At 49.0% G+C, this 23,086-nt stretch overlaps 1 protein-coding gene across 1 annotated transcript in view; it reads left to right on the forward strand.

Annotated features, from left to right (window-relative positions):
- ZFPM1 (zinc finger protein, FOG family member 1) overlaps positions 1-23,086 on the forward strand; it is a 103,831-nt gene that overhangs the window by 39,949 nt on the left and 40,796 nt on the right. Inside the window, exons 2-3 of the mRNA XM_056862389.1 lie at positions 14,313-14,444; positions 18,019-18,114. Coding sequence (XP_056718367.1) covers positions 14,313-14,444; positions 18,019-18,114 — 228 coding nt within the window. The remainder of the gene's footprint in view (positions 1-14,312; positions 14,445-18,018; positions 18,115-23,086) is intronic.

Below are 23,086 nucleotides of genomic sequence, written 5' to 3' on the forward strand. Positions count from 1 at the left end.
ATCTCTCGTGGGTGGGTGTATCTATCCTCTCCTGCTATCTTTGCTTCACAGCACAGCTATGTTTATGTTCGACATGTTCCTTCTCCAGGGAGCTGCAGGTTTACTCAGAGGAGGGCTTTCTTGTGATACTGGGGTGGGCAGGGGGTCTTTTGAAACCTGCCCCATTACGCAGCTTCAGGGAAAAACTTCAAAAACACTTTCTCCCCCTCCGTGGCTCTACCACACAATTGGCTCACACGAACCTGTTTGAGGCAGGAGCCCGTCCCACCTCCCCTCTCCCCTCCTTTCTGCCTCACTCATCAGCTTGACAGGTACATAGAGGGAGGGGCACAGTGTGGGGGGGGCAGGGGAGAGAGAAGCTGTCAGTTGCCTGGCTGAATCGCTGCCTCCCCTGATCTCCAAGCTGGTGGGAAAGTTTGAATCTGTTGCTATTTTCTATCTCTTATCGCTTCTTCTTATCGTTTCTCTCTTGTCTACATGCCTGCTTGTGGATTGTCCAGGGTCTCTCTCTTGGCAGCACAAGGGGGGGGGGGAATCATCTCTCTCTCTCTCTCTTGCTATATATACTCCATATTCTTTTTAATTTACTGGATTAATGAGAAGGATCAAGGAAAGGTTTATTGTTCCGATGCCGAAAGAAGTTTAATTTGAGTGAAATGATCAAATGATTGCATGTCTGATGGTGGTTTGTGCTGACCCCCACACTTCCTGGAGCCAGTGTTTCATGTGCCTCTCGGTCCGAAGTAGTCTGTGCGCCGACATTGTTCACGGCAGGGCATTTTCTCGACAGTCTTGGAGACTTACAGAAGAGCAATGTCTAGCCTCTTAATTTCATAGAGGAAGCAAGCTGGCATGGGGGACTCTCCTCTGCACAGAGCATTGAAAAGCTGTCAAGGACCATTGGCAGAAGTTGAGGGCGAAGGATGGGCCATGTGCAGTAGCGGTAATTGCTGCATAGGATTCAGACCTCTCCTTTTGAGGAACTGCTTCTATTTGGGGGGGGGGGGGAGGAATTACATTTTTCCAGTACTTAAAACTACAGTGTATTGGTCCTGGGAAAATGTGATTCTTTCTCTCCCCACCTCAAAATGGGACCATTTCAAGATTTCAACCAAGATTTCAAGATTCAGCCAAGATGTGGTTGAGGATCTTTCGAGAACGCCTATTGGGCAATGCCTGTGATGTGATGAATGATGAGCGGCACGACTCCCTCTCGGTTCATGCCTTCACCACCTTGTCACCCAATTCCCAGATGGCAAAGGAGTGACTCTGGACTGGAGCTGAGAATTGTTAGTGTCAGGGTCAAATGTGGAGAAGGACCCTGGCTGTTTTATGCCACCTCTTCAGACTTGGACGCTTAACTCGGCTGCCTGAGGAAATTAGGCTAACAAGGCTGCTATCCCTTAGATTAGTCTATTTCACCTCCTATACTTGGAGGCCAGCGGTCTCCAGCCTTTTAAAGCCAGCAGGGCATCTTTGGCGTTCTGACATGGGGCGGTGGACAGGAGCAAGAGCCAACCACAAGATTTCTGGGAGTGAGATTTTATTTGTTTGCTTGTTTGTTTCATTTGAACCCCACCGTTCTCCCCAGTGGGGACCCAAAGCAGCTTACGTAATTCTCCTCCATTTTAGCCTCACAACAACCCTGTGAGGTAGGTTAGGCCAAGAGTGTGTGACTGGCCCAAAGTCACCCCAGTAAGCTTCCATGGCACGAGCGGAGATTAGGATAGAACTCTACCAGTAACTCTTCAGCATTTCAGGTGGAAGCTCTGTTTAACAGGACACCATTTAATCTATACAGCCGGTCAGACGCTCTGCTAGGTAGAAGCTCACCTAGCTCTGATTACTTTATGAAAAACACTTGGCGAGCACCAGGAAAGGTGTTGGCAGGCGCTGTGGTTTCACACAACACATCGTTAAATTGTGGAACTCCCTGCCCCAGGATGTGTTGATGGCTGCCAACTTGGAAGGCTTTAAGAGCGGAGTGGACTTGTTCATGGAGGAGAGGGCTATCCATGCCTACTAGTGAAGATGGATACTATTCACGATGCATTCCTATCCTCTCCAGGATCAGAGGAGCATGCCTAATATATTAGGTGCTGTGGAACACAGGCAGGATAAAGGCTGCTGCAGTCGTCTTGCTTGTGGGCTTCCTAGAGGCCCCTGGTTGGCCACTGTGTGAACAGACCGCTGGACTTGATGGGCCTTGGTCTGATCCAGCAGGGCTTTTCTTATGTTCTTATGGTCTCACTGCAGAGGGGGATTAAGGTTGAGAGGAGAGAGATTGACTTGCCAAAGGCACTTGGGGCAGAGACATAACTTGAATACAGGAGCTTCCTGGTTCACGCCCTTAGCTGCAACACTACTATTGCAGTGGGTTAGGGAAATGCTCTGAACTGATCGCTGGGATAAAGCCGCAGAGACAGGGTGGAGCCCTGCCAGGAGCAAAGGAATTGAGAGAGGCACCACAAGAACGCTTGGTTTGTCTGCGTGCTTTCCTTTCACTGTTGCGTTGGCCTTGCCACATGATTGTGTGGGAAAAGCCAGCTGAGAGGTTGTTTTAAGCTCTTCAGGATTTGTTGCAAATTCCCGGGCTTTGCCCTGACCTCAGTACCTTTAATTTCCACACAGTGCTGGCCTTCAATTTGTGATCTTACTTCACAGTGGGAGACATGTTCACCAGTAACCTTTTTCACACGTCACTACAAGTCACTTTTGTATACCTCTTCAGCCTTGCAAAATGAGGAGGGGCTGTGGCTCAGTGGTAGAGCCTCTGCCTGGCGTGCATAAGGTCTCAGGTTCAATCCCCAGCATCTCCAGTTGAAGGGACTAGGCAAGTAGGCGATGGGAAAGACCTCCATCTGAGACCCTGGAGAGCTGCTGCCGGCAATGCTGACTTTGATGGACCAAGGGGGGTCTGATTCAGTATAAGGCAGCTTCATGTGTTCATGTGAGCTCTCAGGTGGCTTTTGGCAGGTGGTATAGGGTGGGAGTCTGCATTGTAAATATTTGGCCAGCAGGAATATAGGAGTGTTGATTTTTTAAAAACAGCCCTTAAGGTCATGTGGGGCTGCCGAGTTATGGGGGTGATGTGCTTGGCTCCTTCCCTCCTTCTTGTCCACCTGCCCTTGACCGGAGCTTGGACCTTTCTGGCATCATTTCAGGACTCAGGAATAGCCAACCTGAGGTCGCTCAGCCTTTCAGGGAGACGTGTCTTCTTCAAAGGATGCTCTGCTAATATTGAGTATACTTGAGTTGGGGGAAGGGTTTTTTTTGCTGTTCAGTGATACTTCCTTTTGAAAAAGGAAATGTTTTGCAGCTATTTAGTTTTTGATGGATTAGATTTTTTTAAAAAATATATCTGAGTAGCCTTTGTGTGAGTGAGTTTTATGCAATTGATCGGTTTTTCTGTTAGGACTTGCCTTGAGCCCTTCAAGGGTAGGAAAGGCAAAACAAAAGTTATAAAATATAACAAGTAAAAATGTGAACTCCACAGAGAAAGGCAGCCCACTCCCGAGTCATCTTGCTGGATGTGCCGAATGTGGAATCGCCCTCACAAATGCAAAATCATGGTCTTATTTGTGAGAGGGAATCATCTAGGGTAGGAGGTAGTTGTGAATGGGCTGCCTCCGAGGGTGGTGGAGTTCCCGTCTTTGGAGGTCTTTAAGCAGAGGCTGGATGGCCATCTGTCGGGAGTGCTTTGATTGTGGGATCCTGCATGGCGGGGGGATGGTTGGGGTCACTGGGGATGTGGGGGGAGGTAGTTGTTAATTTCCTGCATTGTGCAGGGGGTTGGACTAGATGACACTGGTGGTCCCTTCCAACTCTATGATTCTAGGGCAGCCACCCCTCGGTTCCCTAGACCTATCGTAGGTGATCCTCACCTCACCCATAAGCATGCTTTAAAATGTGGGGGAAAGCCCACCTGGCTGAAAGTATAGCAAGGTCACAGAAGAACCTTAAGGGCTAACTAATCCATGGCAATGAAGCTGAAGCTGCTTTTTTGACAGATTCCTAACTCCAGTGCTGCACAGAGAGGTCCTCTGCATTAAGCAAGCATCTGTGCAGACGAGCGGCAAGTTCTTTGTCTCAGGAAAAGGTATGCCACCTGCCTGCCCTGTCCACGCCAGTAGAGCACCTGGTGTGGAGCCCGAGGCTTTGAAAAGGGCTAATTAGGTGCCCAGGGGTAACTGGGGAGCTTACAGGAACCCACTGTTTGGCTCAGTGTGGTTATTTCATGGATTCTGCTCTGTTATCTTCAGCTTGAAGAAAATGACTGACTGCCCACATTTTAAACTATGTCTGTCTGTCTGTCTCTCCTTCTGTCTCTTTTTGTCCAAAATTTCCCCTGTACCTTGTTGATGATCCAAATGACCTTTGCAAGAGTCTAAAAAGTTATTGTGGCAAAAATCCAAAACCAGATTAGTTCTGTGGCATTTGCAAATTTAGAAGCGTTCTTTTCCCTGTGTTGGGGGAATACATATATCTACCGACTGCACAGTATACCCCCTTCTGCACCCCCCCCCAAACTTTCAGTTTCTTAAAAAGAAAACATGCTTCTAGACATCATGGAGTAAAAAAAAGGTAGTCTTCTGTTAAAATCATGAAAGCATCAGGGCTGTTTCTTCTTGCCTGAGAAGGGAGAATGTGTTTAGGGTTGGGCTTCAAGCGAGCTTTCTCGTTGTCCTTCCAGAACTGCCGTGTTCCGTCCTTTGATTCTGTGCTGCCTGAATTCTCCATCTGTTGCACTCCCAGCCTGCTCCCAAATTCTCATTTTTTGTTCCTTTCGTGTCAGGGAACTTTTGTATATGATTTCTTAGATTATTTTGGCAAAAAAAGCAATAAAGCATATGCAAATTAATTATGCACAAGTAATTTTGAATTACTTGTGTTATGCATTCCAGGATTAGAATTTTCATACCATGCTCAAGCTTTTTGCAAAATGAGGTGTGTGTGTGTGGGGGGGGGGGTTGTACAGCATTTTCAAGCAGGCTTTCTCTTGGGCTGAGAATAACAGGAACTGCGGTAGACAAAGGCCATCCTTTTCAGGATGTGCTAGCGTTTGCATGTTTCTTTCTGTTGGACTGTCGTGCATGCCAGACTAGTACCTGTGGGTCACCTACTCATCCAGCCACTTCCTGGACTTCACACAGCTTAATTTTACCAGGCAGTGAACATTGACTTTGTGAAAATACTTTCCAGCTTCATGGCTGTACAGCATCTGTTCATCCAGGTATGGGTAGCCACTCTTTGGGAAAACGGGACGCATCGGTCAGGGGACCAGAGTAGCAGCCGGAGCAATCCCTGTCGAGCCATGTTTGCTTTGCTTTTACGGTGCTGCGGTCTACCCAGATAAGCCACGTTTATCATGGAGCACTTTTCTCCTGGTGTTTTTGATTCAGTCACTTTAGGGGGATGGGGAAGTGTACGAGTGGGAGATAAATGGGTGGCTCTCCTCATGCTCTGCCATTTCTTCTTCCGTCATCATCTCCACCCTGCCCCACCCTTCCGGTCTCACAGTTCCCATGCCCTATATCACAGGGGGGAAAGGGAGCTGTTTCCTGGATTAATTGGATTTCAGAAGTTCTGCAGGTTTCCAGCCAGGGTGCCAGGCCCGGATAGTCGGTCTGAATCTTGAGCTGTTTTCTGGATGCTCCACAGTAGTGGAATTTTCTTGCTCGGCTTTTTGGGTCAGCGCTACATGCCTGGTGATAAGCTGCCTGGACATCTGGTGGTTAATGTTGGCCTGGTTTTTATCTGTTTGCAATAAACCTTTAATTTATATGTTTCTCCCCTTGACACAACCCTTTAGAGTAGAGGGGACTAGAAACTTGTGATGGGGTTCAATGACGGACAGTCTCCGCTCCAGTCCTTAGCAACTAGGATTTTTGCTAGCAAGAGCTAAGGAAGACCCTTTTCTGACCAAGATGCTGAAGAAGAGCTGCTAGTCAGAGAAGGCAGTCCTGAGCTAGATGGACCAATAGTTGCACTTCATATAAGGCAGCTTCTATGTTCATCTTTATATTCCTATAGAAGCCTTGGCAGGTTAATATTATCCCCAAAGCAATTATGGGAATTGAGGGTCTACTGAACATATTTTTATCCTCTGCTTCCTACAAGGAGCCAGGGATAGCTTACATAGTTTTCGAGGCCTTGTTTTATTTATTTACCAAAAGCAGCTTCCCTTGTTCTCCTTTCCTTCATTTTTCTCCACACAACAACCCCGGGAGGTAGGCTAGGCTGAGAGTGTGATTGGCCCAGGGTCACGCAACAAGCTTCAGCGGCTGAGTAGGGATTCATACCTAGGTCTCCCAGATCTTAGTCCAACGCTGTAACCACTACACAACACCGTCTGTATGGCAGTGGTCTCAGCCTAAGTGTTGGGGCTCTCCTGTGAGTCAGGAGCCCCAATGGCTGGATTTTTGCAGCCTTTGCTGCTAGTGTGCATGCATAGAGAGCAGGACCGCCGCAGGTCTTGCTGCTGTCTGCTAAGAGGAGAGCCGGGCGGTGAGGCTAGACTTCTCAGCAGTGGAGAAAATTCCTTCAGCCCTTGTCTGGTTCTGGCGCTTGGCTTGTGTTCTCTTCCCTGGCCCTTTTGGACTGCTGTGCGTGGCCTTGACAGGGGTGTCACCATAACTCGGGTTCCCCTTCTTCCTATCATGTGTCTCCGCTGTAATGTTCTTGCAGCTCGGAGGGTTCTGAAGAGCCCCGCTGTGAGAAAGATTATGAGAGGGAGGTCATCTTGGCCATCTTCTGGGCATGGAGTAGGGGTCACTGGGTTTTTTTTTGGGGGGGGAGGTAGTTGTGAATTTCCTGCATTGTGCAGGGGGTTGGACTAGATGACCCTGATGGTCCCTTCCAAGTCTGTGATTCTATGACACCGAGACCACTGAGGTCACCCGGTCCATCTGCAGAGTAGAATGAAAGGAACAACCTTTTAGGGTGGTGCAAAGGTGACCTGTGGAGCCCTTTGCCACAAGATTGCCATGATAACCGCTGACTCAAAATGGCTTTAGTAAAGGATTGGGTTGAGGATACAGCTTGCGGCATCTCGTCTTGACAGTCAAAATGGCAGCCTCCCTTTTCAGTAGTAGATGGCACGACTCCTGTGAAGGAGGCCGGCGTTGTGCCTGGCTTTGGCATCAGGTGGCTCATTGCTCTGTCCCAGCGTGGCCATTCTTCAGGAAAATGCCTTGTTCCAATGCTTTCTTCCAAAAATTTCTTCTGCAAAGCCCCCGAGGGGGTGTGCATGATTTTTGCGCAAGTGCGCATGCATCGAGGCTTTGGCAGGAAATGATCCAAGTTCCTTGTATGCTTATGGCTTCCACAGACTAGCTGAACCCCTCCCCAGTCTGCACCCCCCCCCTCCCCCCCCTCATGGGTTAATGGAAGGGGCTCGGGGGAGCAGAAAAGCCAGTTAGCATCTGCACAGTGAACTTCGTCGCATCATCTCAGATTAATGCAAGTTCTTCTTTACAATCACTGTAATTTAAAAAAGAAATCCTTCCTTGTTATCAAAAGGGGGGGAGGAGAGAAGGAGGGGGGAAGAGAGTCCAGTTAATCGTTTAAGCGGAGTATCTTGGAAGTGAACGTGTTCTGGGCTCATCCCCTCTCTGTAAAGCCAGCCTTCAGTAATTTCAGTTTTTAAAGCATGAAAAAAGGGAGTTGATGAAATTCCACTATCAGCACTGAACCAATATGCAAAATATCTCGCCGAAAATCAAATAGCTATTATGTTTTCATTTCCATTTCGGCGTATTTGCTTAATGAAGAATAGACAGATCAGGCTGACGGAGGGAGCCTGCGTGAGGTGATAACTCCTCAAGGCTTCCAGCAATCCCACAGAAATGACGCTCCGCTCGCTGCCTTGGCGGCTGGCGCTCTCCTCGGCTTTCCCCCCCCCCACATACCCCAGCCTCGCTTTCTCTTCCCACTCCCTCCCTCCTGCCTTTTTAGAAAACCCAACCGTCCGGTTAACCCACCCGGCTGGGCACGGAGAAGCTGCCGGCTGCTGTTGGCCAGCGGGTAGCTGCCAGCGTTTTTGCAAGCAATGGGATGCTTTGGAGACAATAGCGGGTTTTTAAAAGGAAGGGGGAGAGAGATGGGTGTTGTAGTTAATTTTACAAGTCAGATGAATTGGGAGGGGGGGTTTCCAAGCCTGATCTGTGGGCCTCAGCCAAATGCCTGCAATCTAGCCCCAAACGAGTCTCTCTGAAATAGCAAATTGGCTAGTAATCCCACACACTTGGGCACATGCCTACAATTTGCCTTTCAAGCCAGTATGGTGTAGTGGTTAGGAGCGGTGGTCTCTGATCTGGAGGACCGGGTTCGATTCCTTGCTCCTCCACATGAGCGGCGGAGGCTAATCTGGTGAACTGGGTTGGTTTCCCCACTCCTACACATGAAGCCAGCTGGGTGACGTTGGGCTAGTCACAGCTCTGTCAGCCCCACTTAACTCACAGGGTGTCTGTTGTGGGGAGGGGAAGGTGATCGTAAGCCCGTTTGATTCTGCCTTAAGTGGTAGAAAAAGTCGGCTTATAAAAACCAACTCTTCTTCTTCAACCCCTTTTCTCCCCCATCTCTCTGGGACTGTGGGGAATAGGGAGGGGACCTTTCTGGACACTGTTGTCACCCCCGCTGCACGACCCTTGAACCACGGAGCTCCGGAGGCTGGGTCAGAGCCTTCTACCTTTACAGTGTCGAGGGTCACTAGCAGCGATGGCTGCAGATTTATCACCTGAGTTTGCAAGTGCCTGCCAGGCAGGGACAGCAAGAGGATGTTGAGTTGTCATAGGTAGAAGGGACACCTGTTTGTGCCAGCATGGTGTAGTGGTTAAGAGCGGTGGACTCTGATCTGGAGAACCGGGTTTGATTCCCCCACTCCTCCACATGAGCGGCGGAGGCTAATCTGGTGAACTGGATTTGTTTCCCCACTCCTACACACGAAGCCAGCTGGGTGACCTTGGGCTAGTCACAGCTCTCTCAGCCTCACCTACCTCACAGGGTGTCTGTAGTGGGAAGGGGAGGGGAAGGTGATTGTATGCCGGTTTGATTCTTCCTTAAGTGGTAGAGAAAGTCGGCATATAAAAACCAACTCTTCTTCTTTTTTATAGGAATCTGTGGCATTTAAAAAAAACTGCATAGGTGCCGAGTCCCTCTGGAAATGTTGCTCTCCTCCTGTGGGCTCCAGAATTTCACTAAAGAATCTCTCTTGCCAGTTTCAAATTTGTCTGCTCCATCATAAGGGCTAGAACCTCGGTGCTTTAAAAAGAAAAAGAGAGAAACAGCAGCTACGTTCCTCAGGATGTTGAACCGTTGTGCCGTGTACCAGATGGGAACACCAAACGGTTCTTGCAGCAAACAAGGAATGTGCACGGCCCTGCATGCTGTTGATGAGGTGAACATAGAGCCCCCCGAAGCACAAGGCTTGCACCACCCATCTTTAAAATGGGCAGCCTCTGCATCGTGTGGCACGCTGCCCGCCTTTGCCCTGGAAAGGCAAAAATGAGACTGGGGAGGGAGGGGGCTGGCACCCGCCATGGGTTTCTCCAGACCTCAGCCACTCTCTCTGACTCCAGGCATGTATATTTACGTGGGGAGAACAAAGACCCCATAATCTATACAAAGCAGACAACAATGAGCGTGGATAAAGAGCCTGCCGGAGAAGGGAAGGCAATTTATTCTAATTCTACTAATTTCAGTTCCAGCACAATTAAAAAGGCTCTGATAATATTCAGAAACAATCGCCGGCTAACAAATCGTTTCTCTCGCTGTAAATGAAACATCGTTAGGCTAATTTTTTCTTTCACGGCTTCCCGGCTCTTGGGTTCTGATAAAGTTAACCCCCTCTCCTCCTCTTCCATCTGTAACCCCTCCCCTGTCTTCACCCGGACGGAGGAAGGGCAGAGTGGCAGACCTCAAATGTAAAAAGCAGCCATCTTTTCGGCAAGGAGGGACGGCCTCGCCACTGAGGCCAGCTGGGCATTGGCGTGGGGACCAGCAACGGAAAAGGGGACCCTTTGGCCGGTTCTTGAGGATGTAACCTAAGTATGCCTCTGAATCTTCAGGAACACATGAAGCTGCCTTATACTGACTTGGACCCTTGGTTCATCAAAGAAGAAGAGGAAGAGTTGGTTTTTATATGCCGACTTTCTCTACCACTTAAGGGAGAATCAAACCGGCTCACAATCACCATCCCTTCCCCTCCCCACAACAGACACCCTGTGAGGCAGGTGGGGCTGAGAGAGCTCTAAGAGAACGGTGACTAGCTCAAGGTCACCCAGTTGGCTTCATGTGGAGGAGTGGGGAAACCAATCCAGTTCACCAGATTAGCCTCCGCCGCTCATGTGGAGGAGTGGGGAATCGAACCCAGTTCCCCGGATCAGAGTCCACCGCTCCAAACCTCCGCTCTTAACCACTACACCACGCTGGGGAGGAACAAGATTTTGATTATTTCATGTTCCTTTTAGACCAGTCAGAACCAGAGGGTCTGAAAAGGAGTGTGACTCGTGTCCCACTCGCTCAAGCACAGTTGTAATGCCGGCATTCCCGGTGCCCACCGACACCTTTCCGAGTGCCCACCAAGAGTTTTTAGAAAGTGCGTAGAGCCAGATGGGCTCTTGCCCAGCAAGGCTTCTGACTGGCCACTGAAGACCAAATTGGCTGTGCAGATAAAAATACTATTGTTTGCCACTGCAGTGTTGGTTTTACTCTCCTTCACTCTCCTTTCCCATTATATATATTAAATATATATATTTAATACCCCTCTTCCTTCCTGCACTTGGGCTTCCAGTATGTACGTGGCTCCACCTCCCGTGGCACCCATTTTGTGGTTGTGCCCACTACCCTGTATCAGAATTCCAAAGGTGCCCACAGGGTCAAAAAGGTCGGGGACCCTTGCTGTAATGGGTGGGGTGAAAGGAGCCCAGGTGGCAGGGAGGGGCCCATGACCACCCCTGTGGCCGAGGGCCCATAAAAACCCCAGAGCAGATTTTGTGAACACATGAAGTTGCCTTATACTGAATCAGACCCTCTGTCCATCAAAGTCCGTATTGTCTACTCAGGCCGGTAGCGGCTCTCCAAGGTCTCAGGCTGAGGTATTTCACATCACCTACTTGCCTCTTCCCCTTTAACTGGAGATGCCGGGGATTGAACCTGGGGTCTTCTGCATGCCAAGCAGAGGCTTGACCAGTGAGCCACAGTGTGCAGAGGTCCCAACTTCACATATACATTGATGGGATCTGTGCTGGCAGCAACAGACCAAGAAAGGGATCTTGGGGTGGTAGTGGATAGCTCAATGAAGATGTCAACCCAGTGTGCAGCTGCTGTAAAAAAGGCAAATTCCATGCTGACCATAATTAGACGAGGAATAGAGAATAAAACTGCTGATATCATACTGCCCTTATACAAATCTATGGTGAGACCACACTTGGAATACTGTGTACAGTTCTGGTCACTGCACCTAAAAAAAGATATTACAGAGTTTGAGAAGGTGCAGAAAAGAACAACCAAAATGATTAGGGGACTAGAGCAACAGTCCTATGGGGAACGGTTAAGACGCTTAGGGTTGTTTAGCTTGGAAAGAAGGCGGCTGAGGGGTGACATGATAGAGGTCTATAAAATTATGCATGGTTTGGAGAGAGTGGACAGGGAGAAGTTTTTCTCCCTCTCCCATAATACTAGAACACGGGGTCATCTGCTAAAGCTGGAGGGTGAGAGATTCAAAACAGATAAAAGGAAGTATTTTTTCACACAGCGCATAGTTAAATTGTGGAACTCCCTGCCCCGGGATGTGGTGATGGCTGCCAGCTTGGAAGGCTTTAAGAGGGGAGTGGGCATACTCATGGAGGAAAGGGGTATTCATGGCTATTAGTTAAAATGGATACTAGTCGTGCTGCATGCCTATTCTCTCTAGTATCAGAGGAGCATGCCTATTATATTAGGTGCTGTGGAACAGAGGCAGTGTGATGCTGCTGCGGTTCTCTTGTCTGTGGGCTTCCTAGAGGCACCTGGTTAGCCACTGTGTGAACAGACTGCTGGACTTGATGGGCCTGGGTCTGATCCAGTAGGGCCTTTCTTATGATTGTGCAGAGGTGTTGATTGGTGTATGTGATCTGGAGAGCTTCTCTGTGTGCGTTTTCTGCAGGGTGATGGCCTCTTGCTCGTGCTGCGTTGTGGTATTTTTTGGGTCATGTCAGGTGAGCTTCTTGGATCTGTGGGTGGATTATCCTGCCTCGGGGCTCTTTCTGAAGTATAGAATCTACCTGCAGAACAGCGGCATGCGCTTTTGAAGTACAAATGGCTCATGAGCTGTGTGTGTGTGGGGGAAGATGCTACCCGAGTCACAAAGTTAGACAAACATGACCGTCTAGCCACTTTATCACTGGTTGAGGAGTCCTCTCTGGCAGCTCCCGTTTAAAACCAGAAACCAAATTCAGATAGGTATCAAACAAACTCCCCAAAACAGGGTGGATGCAAAATATGATAACAATAAAAATAAATATCTTAGCTAGTGAAAGAGAATAAAAATATGTCCATAAGGGAATTAAGACGGGCTGGTGCCCTTTTCAAAGAAGACCTCCGGATTTTGAAAGTGCAACAGTAGTATTTTTAGTTTAGAAAAAGACGGGTGGGTGGCGGACATATGGTAGAGGCTTCTAAAATTATGCATGGGGTGGAGAATGTGTATATAAAAGAGCTTTTTCTTCATCCCTTATTATACAAGGGCACCCAGTGTAGTTAGAGTCAAGAAAGGGACCACCAGGGTCATCTAGTCCAACCCCTTGCACAATGCAGGAAAGTCACAACTACCTCCCCCCCCCACACCCAGTGACCCCTGCTCTATGCCCAGAAGATGGCCAAGATGCCCTCCCTCTCATGAACTGCCTACGGTCATAGGATCGGTAATAGTCATTGCAGACAAAAGGAAATATTTCTTTACTCAACGACTAATTAAACGGTGGAACTCACTGCCAGTGGATGCAGTGATGGCTATGAGCACAGATCCCTCTAAAAGGAAATCAGTCCATCAATGGCTGCTAGCTGTGATAACAAAAGGGAACCTTTGCAGCCAGAGGCCGCAAACCTCTGAATGCCAGTGACGACCAGTTCTGTGGATGGCCCTGACTTTGGGCGGACTTGAACCCAAACGCGCTGCAAAGCTGTTTTGCACGGGTGGCAGGCCCAGTTTAAAGAAGGTACCAGGCAAATGCAGAGTCCCACAGGACAGCGTTTATGCCTCGCCAGAGTTGGCCAGTGTTACCTCAAGGGACTGTAAGTGGCCAGGATTAGGAGTCCTGAATTGCATCCTTTCTTTCATTATCAATGAGCAGCATGTCATTTGGTCTTCGTTTGGGGATGCAGGTGGGCGGATTCGTCTCCTGGCATACCCCCCGGAGGATGTGAAGATCAGAAGAGGAGAACCTCCGGGTGATCCCTGGCCTTAAGAATATGCGGCTGTCCTCGACAAGAGCCAGGGCCTTTTTGGCCCTGGCTCCAGCCTGGTGGAATGCTCTGCCTGGTGACATCAGGGCCCTGTGGGACCTAAAAGAGTTCCACAGGACCTGTAAGACCGAGCTTTCTCGCCAGGCCTGCAACTGAGGACAGACGCCAATATCATCTTTACTGGCCTCCCCTCCTCCCCTCTGAATGTGGGAATAGAATCATAGAATCATAGAGTTGGAAGGGATCACCAGGGTCATCTAGTCCAACCCCCTGCACAATGCGGGAAATTCACAGTTATTTCCCCCCCACATTCCCAGTGACCCCCTACTCCATGCCCAGAAGATGGCCAAGATGCCCTCCCTCTCATCATCCCTCTCATCATCATAGGATCAGCATTGCTGACAGATGGCCATCTAGCCTCTGCTTAAAAACCTCCAGGGAAGGAGAGCTCATCACCTCCCTAGGAAGCCTGTTCCACTGAGAAACCGCTCTAACTGTTAGAAAATTCTTCCTAATGTCTAGATGGAAACTCTTTTGATTTAATTTCAACCCGTTGGTTCTGGTCCGACCTTCTGGGGCAACAGAAAACAACTCAGCACCATCCTCCATATGACAGCCCTTCAAGTACTTGAAGATGTTTATTTGAAGATGGGAATAATATAGTTTGAAGGGATGTCACCTGTACGACACTTACAGTATACTTGGGAATTAGTGCACCAACTTTATGTACTATTGAATGTTATTCCATGTTTTAAATGATGCTACCCACCCTGAGCCGGCTTGCTGGGGAGGGCGGGCTACAAGTTTGAAAATAAATTTTAAAAAATAAAACAAATCTTTATCCCCGGCCCCGGTTTTTGTGCTTGCAGGCACCTTCGGTGACATGGAGGAAGGGGAGGAAGCACCTCTGGAGGATAGCAGCCACTTGGAGAGAGAGAGCGGCGCCTCGGACCCCGAGGGCTCCGTGGAGGGCGAGTCATCCCATTCCCCTTGCAGCGAAGGTAAGTTCCCTTTTGAGCACAAAGCTGGGAGTAAAGAGGGTCTGCTCTGCTTCCTCATGCCCGGCGTCCTCACCCTGAAAGTGTGAGAAGTTGCCATAGAGTTATTCCATAAAGAGGCAATTTGCGCTTTCGAGAGATATCTGACGAAGGGAGCTTTGACTCTCAAAAGCTCATGCCACCCGAAATCTTGTTGGTCTCTAAGGTGCTCCTGGACTCGAATCGAGCTGGGCGTTTGGAGGTGGTCTAGTTGGGTGTGCACAGTGCATGTTTGGGGGAGGGGACGAGGGAAGCGGGTTTGCAGAAAGGCCAACTGCTTGTTTGACAGCAGACTTCGACCCTCTCCTGCCCGCCCCCCAAGTTGGTCTGCAGAAGGGAAACAAGAAGTCCCTTTATCAGATTTTGGAGCCTGTGGCAAAATCCTGGGGTGGGGGTCTGGTCTGGCGGGGGTGTGTGAAGAGCTCCAAAGACTCCAGCTGAGTGCTGCACCTGGCATTAGTGTGCCGCGATAAAAAAAAAGAAGGTGATAGCGCCCGATAACACTCCGGCTGCAATAACTGCTGCTCCTGTGGCGAATAGCAAAAAGCTTTCAGTGCGATGGATAACAATCAATATGCCAGCCACTTTGATTTATAGCCAAAAATAATGGGACTTTTATCCCCGGCGATTGATTTATTTGATGTTAATCATCACCCCCCTCCCTTATCACCTGTATTAATAATCGCCAATGGCCGGTGACGTCACCCCGGGGGCGCCCTTTGTGGCGCCCATCGATTGGGACTAGGGTTTATTTTTGTGGCGGTTTATTGAGCTTGGATGGAAAAGGCAAACATGCACTTTGGGCGCTGATCTTTCACGCTGTCTTATGCAGATAGGCTTATCGGCAGCATCTCGAACTGCCCTTAATGGGGAAAATAATTGCCGGCCAAGCTGCTATGAGCACGCCACAGGGATCGCGGCCCCAGGAAGCCGGCTGGAGGGCTGGGAGAAGGGGGGAACGGCTCAGCCTTCTGAGTCACCAACCGTCGCTCGCTTCTGATGTCATAAGCCCTATCCTCTCTTGGTCCTAACGTGTGCCCTGCACTTCCACGTGTGTGCCACGCAAGCCTATTGTTGGAACATCTGGGACTTTTAGCATCCACTGCCTTTGCAAGTTTCTAACCCTGACTGGCTGAGAGGATAAGCTGGAAAACGTATGGCCGAAAGCCAAGAAGCTACAGTGTTGTTTGCTGCGTCCTATTGCAACCAGAGGCTGAATAAATTATGCAAATGCATGACATCTATAATTTGTCTCACACAGCTGGATTTTGTGAACTGTCTTGAGTCCCCTTGTGAGGAGAAATCATGGGACACGAATTTCTAAAATAAATAATATAGTGCAAAAACATCAGGATCAGATCAGTGGCCCACCTGGTCCAGCATCCTAATTCACACAGTGGCTAACCAGTTGCCCTGGAGGGCCAACAAACAGGACTTAGAGGGCAAAGCCTTTCCTCGTGTTGCTTCCCGGCAATGGCATGCAGTGGTTAACTGCCCATGGATAAGGAGGTTCCCCTTATCCATTATGGCTAGTAGCTATTGAAAGAGCTCTCCTCCGGGAATCTTTCTTAACCCCCTGTTAAAGCCAACTAAATTTGTGGCCCCCACTGCATCCTTCAACAGTGAATTCCACAATTTAATTATGGTAGATTGAAGAAGCATTTATTTTTGTCCGTCCTGAGTCTGGTGTCCATCAGTTTCTCTGGGTGCCCCCCGAGTGCTAGTATTAAAGGCAAAAGAGGAAAATGTTCTCTCTATCCCCTTCCTCCAACCCATGCAAAATTTTATAAATCCTTATCATTCCCCCTCCTTCCTTCATCTTTTTTCAGTAGAAAAGAGCAAGAGTCCAGTAGCACCTTAAAGACTAACAACATTTCTGTCAGGGTATGAGCCTTCGTGAGTCAAAGCTCACCTTTGGCTTTCCTTATAGGGAAGGTGCTCCAAAACCTTCATAGAATTATAGAGTTGGAAGGGACAACCAGGGTCATTTAGTCCAATCCCCTGCACAGTGCAGGATATTCACAACTACCTCCCCCCCCCACACTTCCAGTGACCCCTACTCCCTGCCCAGAAGATGGCCAAGATGCCCTCCCTCTCATCATCCCTCTCATCATCATAGGATCAGCATTGCTGACAGATGGCCATCTAGCCTCTGCTTAAAAACCTCCAGGGAAGGAGAGCTAACCACCTCCCGAGGAAGCCTGTTCCACTGAGGAACTGCTCTAACTGTTAGAAAATTCTTCCTAATGTCTAGACGGAAACTCTTTTGATTTAATTTCAACCCATTGGTTCTTGTCCGACCTTCTGGGGCAACAGAAAACAACTCGGCACCCTCCTCTATATGACAGCCCTTCAAGTACTTGAAGATGGTTATCATCTTAATCATCTTGGTTGCCCTCTTCTGCACCTTTTCCAACTCTGCAGTATCTTTTTTGAAACATGGGAAACTACAGTTGTAGGGTGATATTCCAGCAGAAGCTCAGCCATAGATCCATGCAGTGGTATTACAATATTGACAGTTTTATTTCAACCTTTCTTAATAATCCCCAGCACGGAAGTTGCCTTTTTTTCTCCACTGCTACACACACTGAGTTGACATTTTCATTGAGCTTTCTGCTACAATCCGAAGATCTTTTCTTCTGTCAATCTCAGCCACTTCAGACCCCTTCAGCCTATATTTAAAGTTAAGGTTTTTTGCTCCAATGTGAATCACCTTACATTTACCCACACTTACCTTCATTGGCCGTGTTGTTGCCTACCCACCTCTTTCTGGAGCTTTCTAGAGTTCGTGTTTTCACTATCTTGAATAATTTGGTATCATGCTCAGACTTGGCCACTACGCTGCTCATCCCCCAGATTCCAGATTACTTATGAACAAATTGAAATTATGTATTGTATCTGGGTGACAGAATTTGGTACAGGATGTAAACGTCTGCTTTTAAATAGTGTACAGAATCTCACAAAAATTTATTTTACAGAATTGTCTAATTTAAAAAAAAAAAAACCTCTCCACCTCCCTAGGTAGCTGATTCCACTGTTGAACAACTCTTACTGTAAAAAACCTTTTCCTGATATCCAGCCAGTACCTCTCCGCCTGCAATTTAAACCCATTATTGCGAGTCCTATCCTCTGCTGCCAACAAGAACCGCTCCCTTCCCTCCTCTAAGTGACAGCCCTTCAAATACTTAGAGAGCAATCATGTCCCCCCTCAACCTCCTCTCCTCCAGACTAAACATTCCCAACTCCTTCAGCCTTTCCTCAAAGGGCTTCTTGGTCTCCAGGCCCCTGATCATCCTCATCGCTCTCCTCTGCATCTGGTCCATTCTGTCCACATCCTTTTTGAAGTCGGACCTCCAGAACTGCACTCAGGACTCCAGGTGCCGCCTGGGAAGGAGCGTTCAGCCCTGTAAGTTTGGACAGAGGACCTGAAGGAGCACCATGGGATCGAGACATGTGGTCAGCTGATGCCCCCTGTTACCCAGCTGCCTGCTGTATCTTCTCCAGGGGCTTTAGTGACATTCTGCTGTTTCCGTTTCAGAGGCAGAGCCCAAAGAGAATGCAGCAAGTCCCAAGGAGCCCGATAAGCAAGAGATTCTGGAGGAGCCACAGGAGCCGGACGCATGGAACGGGCCAGGTAAATCCACTCCCCTGCTTTTCAGTCTCTCTTCTCCTTCTGGCTAATCCAGACTCTCTTGGGTGGTAACCAGATGCCCGCCTCAGGGCTTGGCCACCTTTCAGTAGAGGGAACTGGCATAGTTCAACAGAATGTCCAGTGAAGGACCACGTGCCTTGCTTGGCACAGGTCTGCACAACCCTACCGTGGCGACACACTGATTCAGTGAACCGAGCCCTCACGGTTGCTAAAAACAAGGGTGATCAGCCAATGAATTTTTTTTTGTTTAATTCCGCTGATCAACCCTTTCCAGAGGATTCTCCAGGAAGATGGTAGTTTCTTCTGAGAATGAGAGAGCATACATGAACACACATGAAGCTGCCTTCTACTGAATCAGACCCCTCTTGGTCCATCAAAGTCAGTATTGTCTACTCAGAGCGGCAGCAGCTCTCCAGGGTCTCAGGCAGGGGTCTTTCCCATCACCTCCTTGCCTATCACTCTGCCCCATGACGCAGAGTGGTAAGCTGCAGTACAAGCTCTGCTCACAATCTTAGTTCGATCCCGACGGAAGTCGGTTTCAGGTAGCCGTCTCAAGGTTGACTCAGCCTTCCATCCTTCCGAGGTCGGTAAAATGAGGACCCAGCTTGCTGGGGGTAAAGGGAAGATGACTGGGGAAGGCACTGACAAACCACCCCGTAAAACAAAGTCTGCCTAGTAAATGTCGGGATGTGACATCACCCCATGGGTCAGGAATGACCCTGTGCTTGCACAGGGGACCTGTACCTTGCCTAGTCCCTTAAACGAGATGCCAGGTATTGAACCTAGGAACTTTTGCATGCCAAGCAGATGCTCTACCACTGAGCCACAACTCTCCCTCACAGCCTATCATTTAATTGAAAGAAAGGCTGCCTTTTGTTTTTAGGAGGACGAAAGGCTATCTTCGATATTTGGTTGACACCTAGGGTTGCCACCTCCTGACTGGGAAATCCCTGGAGATTTGTGGGTGGAATTTGAGGAGGGTGGGCTTTGGGGAAGGGACAGACCTCAGCAGGGTATAATACCATAGAGCAGGGGTGTCCTCATTTGTGAGGAGGGCCGGATATAACATAAATGTCTCTTGGTCGGGCCGAAGATGCGTAACAAATAAATAAATAAATACAATAAACTGTAATGCCAGGTACTGGATATACAAACTTTATAGAAGACACAGGCAAAATCAATTAATTATATTGTTTTTTTGCTTAAAACACAAACAAGTTTACAACAAAAAATTCTTACAGCATTTTCTTTTATTTAATAGTCTTATTGTTATTGTTTTAAGAATGTTTGTATTTTAAGTAAACAAATAAGTAAAAATAATATTATTAATTGGCTTTACCTGTGTACTCTATAAAGTTAATATTTCCCTCTCCTATGCACGAAGCCAGCTGGGTGACCTTAGGCCAGTCACAGCTCTCTCAGCCCCACCTATCTCACAGGGTGTCTGTTGTGGGGAGGGGGAGGGAAGGTGATTATAAGCTGGTTTGAGTCTCCCTTAAGTGGTAGAGGAAGTCGGCGTATAAAAACCAACTCTTCTTCTTCTTCTTGTCCTGGCTGGCCTCAATTCGGCCAGTTACTTCTGTCAGCGAGGGCATTTCATTTCATTTGCATTTCAAAGATTATGTGTAATCAATTCTAGTGTGTGTCCCCTATAAAGATAGCCTGTATTTTCCCCATCTGTATTCTGACCTTAAGTTTGTATAGACCTACTGACCCGTTTGCTTTCTTAATAAAATTTTAAAACTCTCTGCAACGTCTGGAGTAAAGTTTTGCTGAAATGCAACAAGGTACTGAAGTCTGACAACTTCACTGTGTGGTTCGGGCCATTTGATTCCTCAGATCACCAAACGCAGCTTAGGGTTTGACGAGAATCGTCCGGTTTGCTTTGTAAAGTGGCCCAGAGCCGCCTGACAGCTTCTCCATAGCCTGGATAGGGTGGAGCGGAGCCTGCATTCCTCCCCACCCCATGGCTTTCACGTGGCTCCTCCTATCATTGGTCTTCTTTCCCCTCCCCAAACAGCCCGGTCCAGGAAGGGAAATGTGTTTCACAGCCAGGCCGATATCTCTCCCCGTCCCTTCCTGGATGCTTTGGCCGGAAATATCAGCCAGACGTCCCACCTCCTCCTTAGTTATCTATACTTTCCCACCCAGCCCTTTGCCCTCAGTGGACTGGTGTGAGGTTTGTTCTGCTGCTAGCCTTCTTTGGCAACCATCAGCCTTGGCCAGGGCAAACCTTCAGCCCCAAATCCTGCCAGAGCACCCCCTCTCTCCCTCCCAGGCAGCCAGGGATGTTCAGGCCTCTGTGCAAATCTGGAAATGACTTCGTGTGTCCTGCCTGGGTGTTTGACCCACCTGATGGGTTTTGTAGTGTGTTTGGTTTCTTTCCCCAACGTGTTGGGATGTAATCTGTGCCCAGTGGAGTCAGCAGAGCATCCTGCCTGTGGGGTGCATAGAATCATAAAACCGGAAGGGGCTGTACAGGCCATCTAGTCCAACCCCCTGCTCAGTGCAAGATCAGCCAATGTAGGTCACTCTGCAACTCCATAGCCTGAAAGACGTGTTTTTCTCCCACTCCCTGCTGATAGATAGATAGATAGATAGATAGATAGATAGATAGATAGATAGATAGATAGATAGATAGATAGATGTGGGTGGGTGGGTGGGTGGGTTTATATATATCCACCCTAATAAAGAGTTCTGGAGATTTTGAAAGCTTGCACATAAAAGTCACTTTGGTTGGTCCCAATAAAAGGTATTATGTGACTTTAGTCTTGCTATGGACAAATGCAGCTACCTGCAACTTCTTTTTAGCAAACTGCTCTTTACCAAAAAATAAAAAGTAGTCTTCTGCCACTTGAAGACGAACAAGATTTTATTTCAGCATCAGTTTGCTAAGGCTTTGAGAAGATTTTATTCCAAAAATGTGAGAGCTGGCTGTGGTCGGCGCTCTGTGCATGCTCAGACGAGCTCTCCTCCTGGAGAAGACCCCAGTGAATCTCATCCAGTTGGTGAGGTTGAATATATTTCCTGGGGCTGAACCCTGGTGCACCCTGCCTGCAGGGAGCGTCAGGAAGGGTGCGTTGTTTCCACACCTTCCCTACCCCCCCTCTCCCACTGGACTTGGTTATTTGCATTCTTTATGTAAAAGAGATTTTATTATCGTTGCTGCGCAGCCCATCTCCACTCTGGTAATTGGAGTGATATTAATTTCTGTGTGGCTGGGAGCTGATGTGAGTCCGGCGATGCCGCGGCGATAGGCTTTTTCCGTCTTGCACTAACCGCCGCGATAGGCCTTCTATCAGTCTCCGTGCAGGCACCGCACTTATCAGGAATGGAACGGGCAGGGGGGGGAAAGGGAAACTTTTGAGCAGCCTGAATTTCTTCTTTATCTGGCAGGATCCGCCGTGTGTCAGCAGTGGCAGTCTGGGAAGATGGTGTGTGGAGGCTGGGGGGGGGGAGAGGGGGCTGTGTGTGTCTCTGCCTTGGGGGGGGGGTATTGTGCTGCTGGTCCTCGGTGCCGTTAGTAACCCATAAACACATGAAACTGCCTTATACTGAATCAGACCCTCGGTCCATCGAAGTCAGTATTGTCTACTCAGACCGGCAGCGGCTCTCCAGGGTCTCAGGCGGAGGTCTTTCACATCACCTACTCGCCTGGTCCCTTTAACTGGAGATGCCAGGGATTGAACCTGGGACCTTCTCATGCCAAGCAGATGCTCTACTCCTGACCCACGGCCCCTCCCCAAAGGCTCTCACATGAACACATGAAGCTGCCTTCTACTGAATCAGACGCTCGGTCCATCGAAGTCAGCATTGTCTGCTCTGACCGGCAGCGGCTCTCCGGAGTCTCAGGCAGAGGTCTTTCACATGACCTACTCGCCTAGTCCCTTTAACTGGAGATGCTGGGGGTTGAACTTGGGACCTCCTGCATGCCAGGCAGATGCTCTACCACTGAGCCACAGCCCCTCCCCATTCTTCGGGATTGCCACTTCTCTCCCATTAGCATAGCTGGCCACTTGTCAAGCTGCTCCAATTGGGCTTACTGGGAATCCCCAGATTCTGGATGCTTCCCTGCAGCCCACGTGTCACTTACGCCACAGGTCAGCTGAGCACCGAGCACCCGGACGAGGGGCCAAGCCTTCTTCCCAGCCCCTTGACCCTCTGGCTAGGAGAGACTGAAAGCCCCAGGCAGACATGTTGCCAACCCTAGGGCAGGACAAAGAACAGCAGGGAATATGAGACTGCCGGTTAAGGAGGAGGGCTATGGTTCAGTGGAAGAGCCTCTGCTTGGTATGCAGAAGGTCCCAGGTTCAATCTCCAGCATCTCCAGTCAAAAGGACCAGGCAGGAGGTGATGTGAAAGACCTCTGCCTGAGACCCTGGAGAGCTGCTGCTGGTCTGAGTAGATGACTGACCTTGATGGACTGATTTATCTTTAAAAACAAAAGAATGTACAAAAAAAGGGGGTAAGAAACCCAACCTTAAAAAAACGAAAGCCGGGTACCCAAGGTTGGGTGTGGGGAGGGACCTCAGCAGGGTATAACGTCATAGATTCCACCCTCCAAAGCTGCTATTTTCTCCAGGGGAAGTGATCTTGGTCGTCTGGAGATCAATTGTACTAGCGGGAGATCTCCAGGTGCCACCTGGAGGTTGGCAAATTACCTGCCTTAGACGTTAAAGGAGGTACTGAGGAAGAGGCATGGAGCTGCTGTTTTCAGTGGCAGCAGCGTGTCTGCCTCAGCTTTGGGTTCCAGCCGGAGCCAAGGCTAGGACCAGCATGGCTACAGAGTCTGCTGTCCCGGTGCAGCCGGTGGCAGTGTTCGGTAGTGGGGGGTTACCCTGCCCCACTGATCCTGTTGAAAAGCAAACCTTTTCTCTTCCGAGTGCACGCTGGAACAGTTGGGCAAGGGGAGAGCAAACGGCGCTCTAGCGTGCTTTTGTTGGCACTGTGCAAC

Source organism: Euleptes europaea, chromosome 17, assembly GCF_029931775.1.
Source record: "Euleptes europaea isolate rEulEur1 chromosome 17, rEulEur1.hap1, whole genome shotgun sequence".
NCBI classification, from domain to species: domain Eukaryota; kingdom Metazoa; phylum Chordata; class Lepidosauria; order Squamata; family Sphaerodactylidae; genus Euleptes; species Euleptes europaea.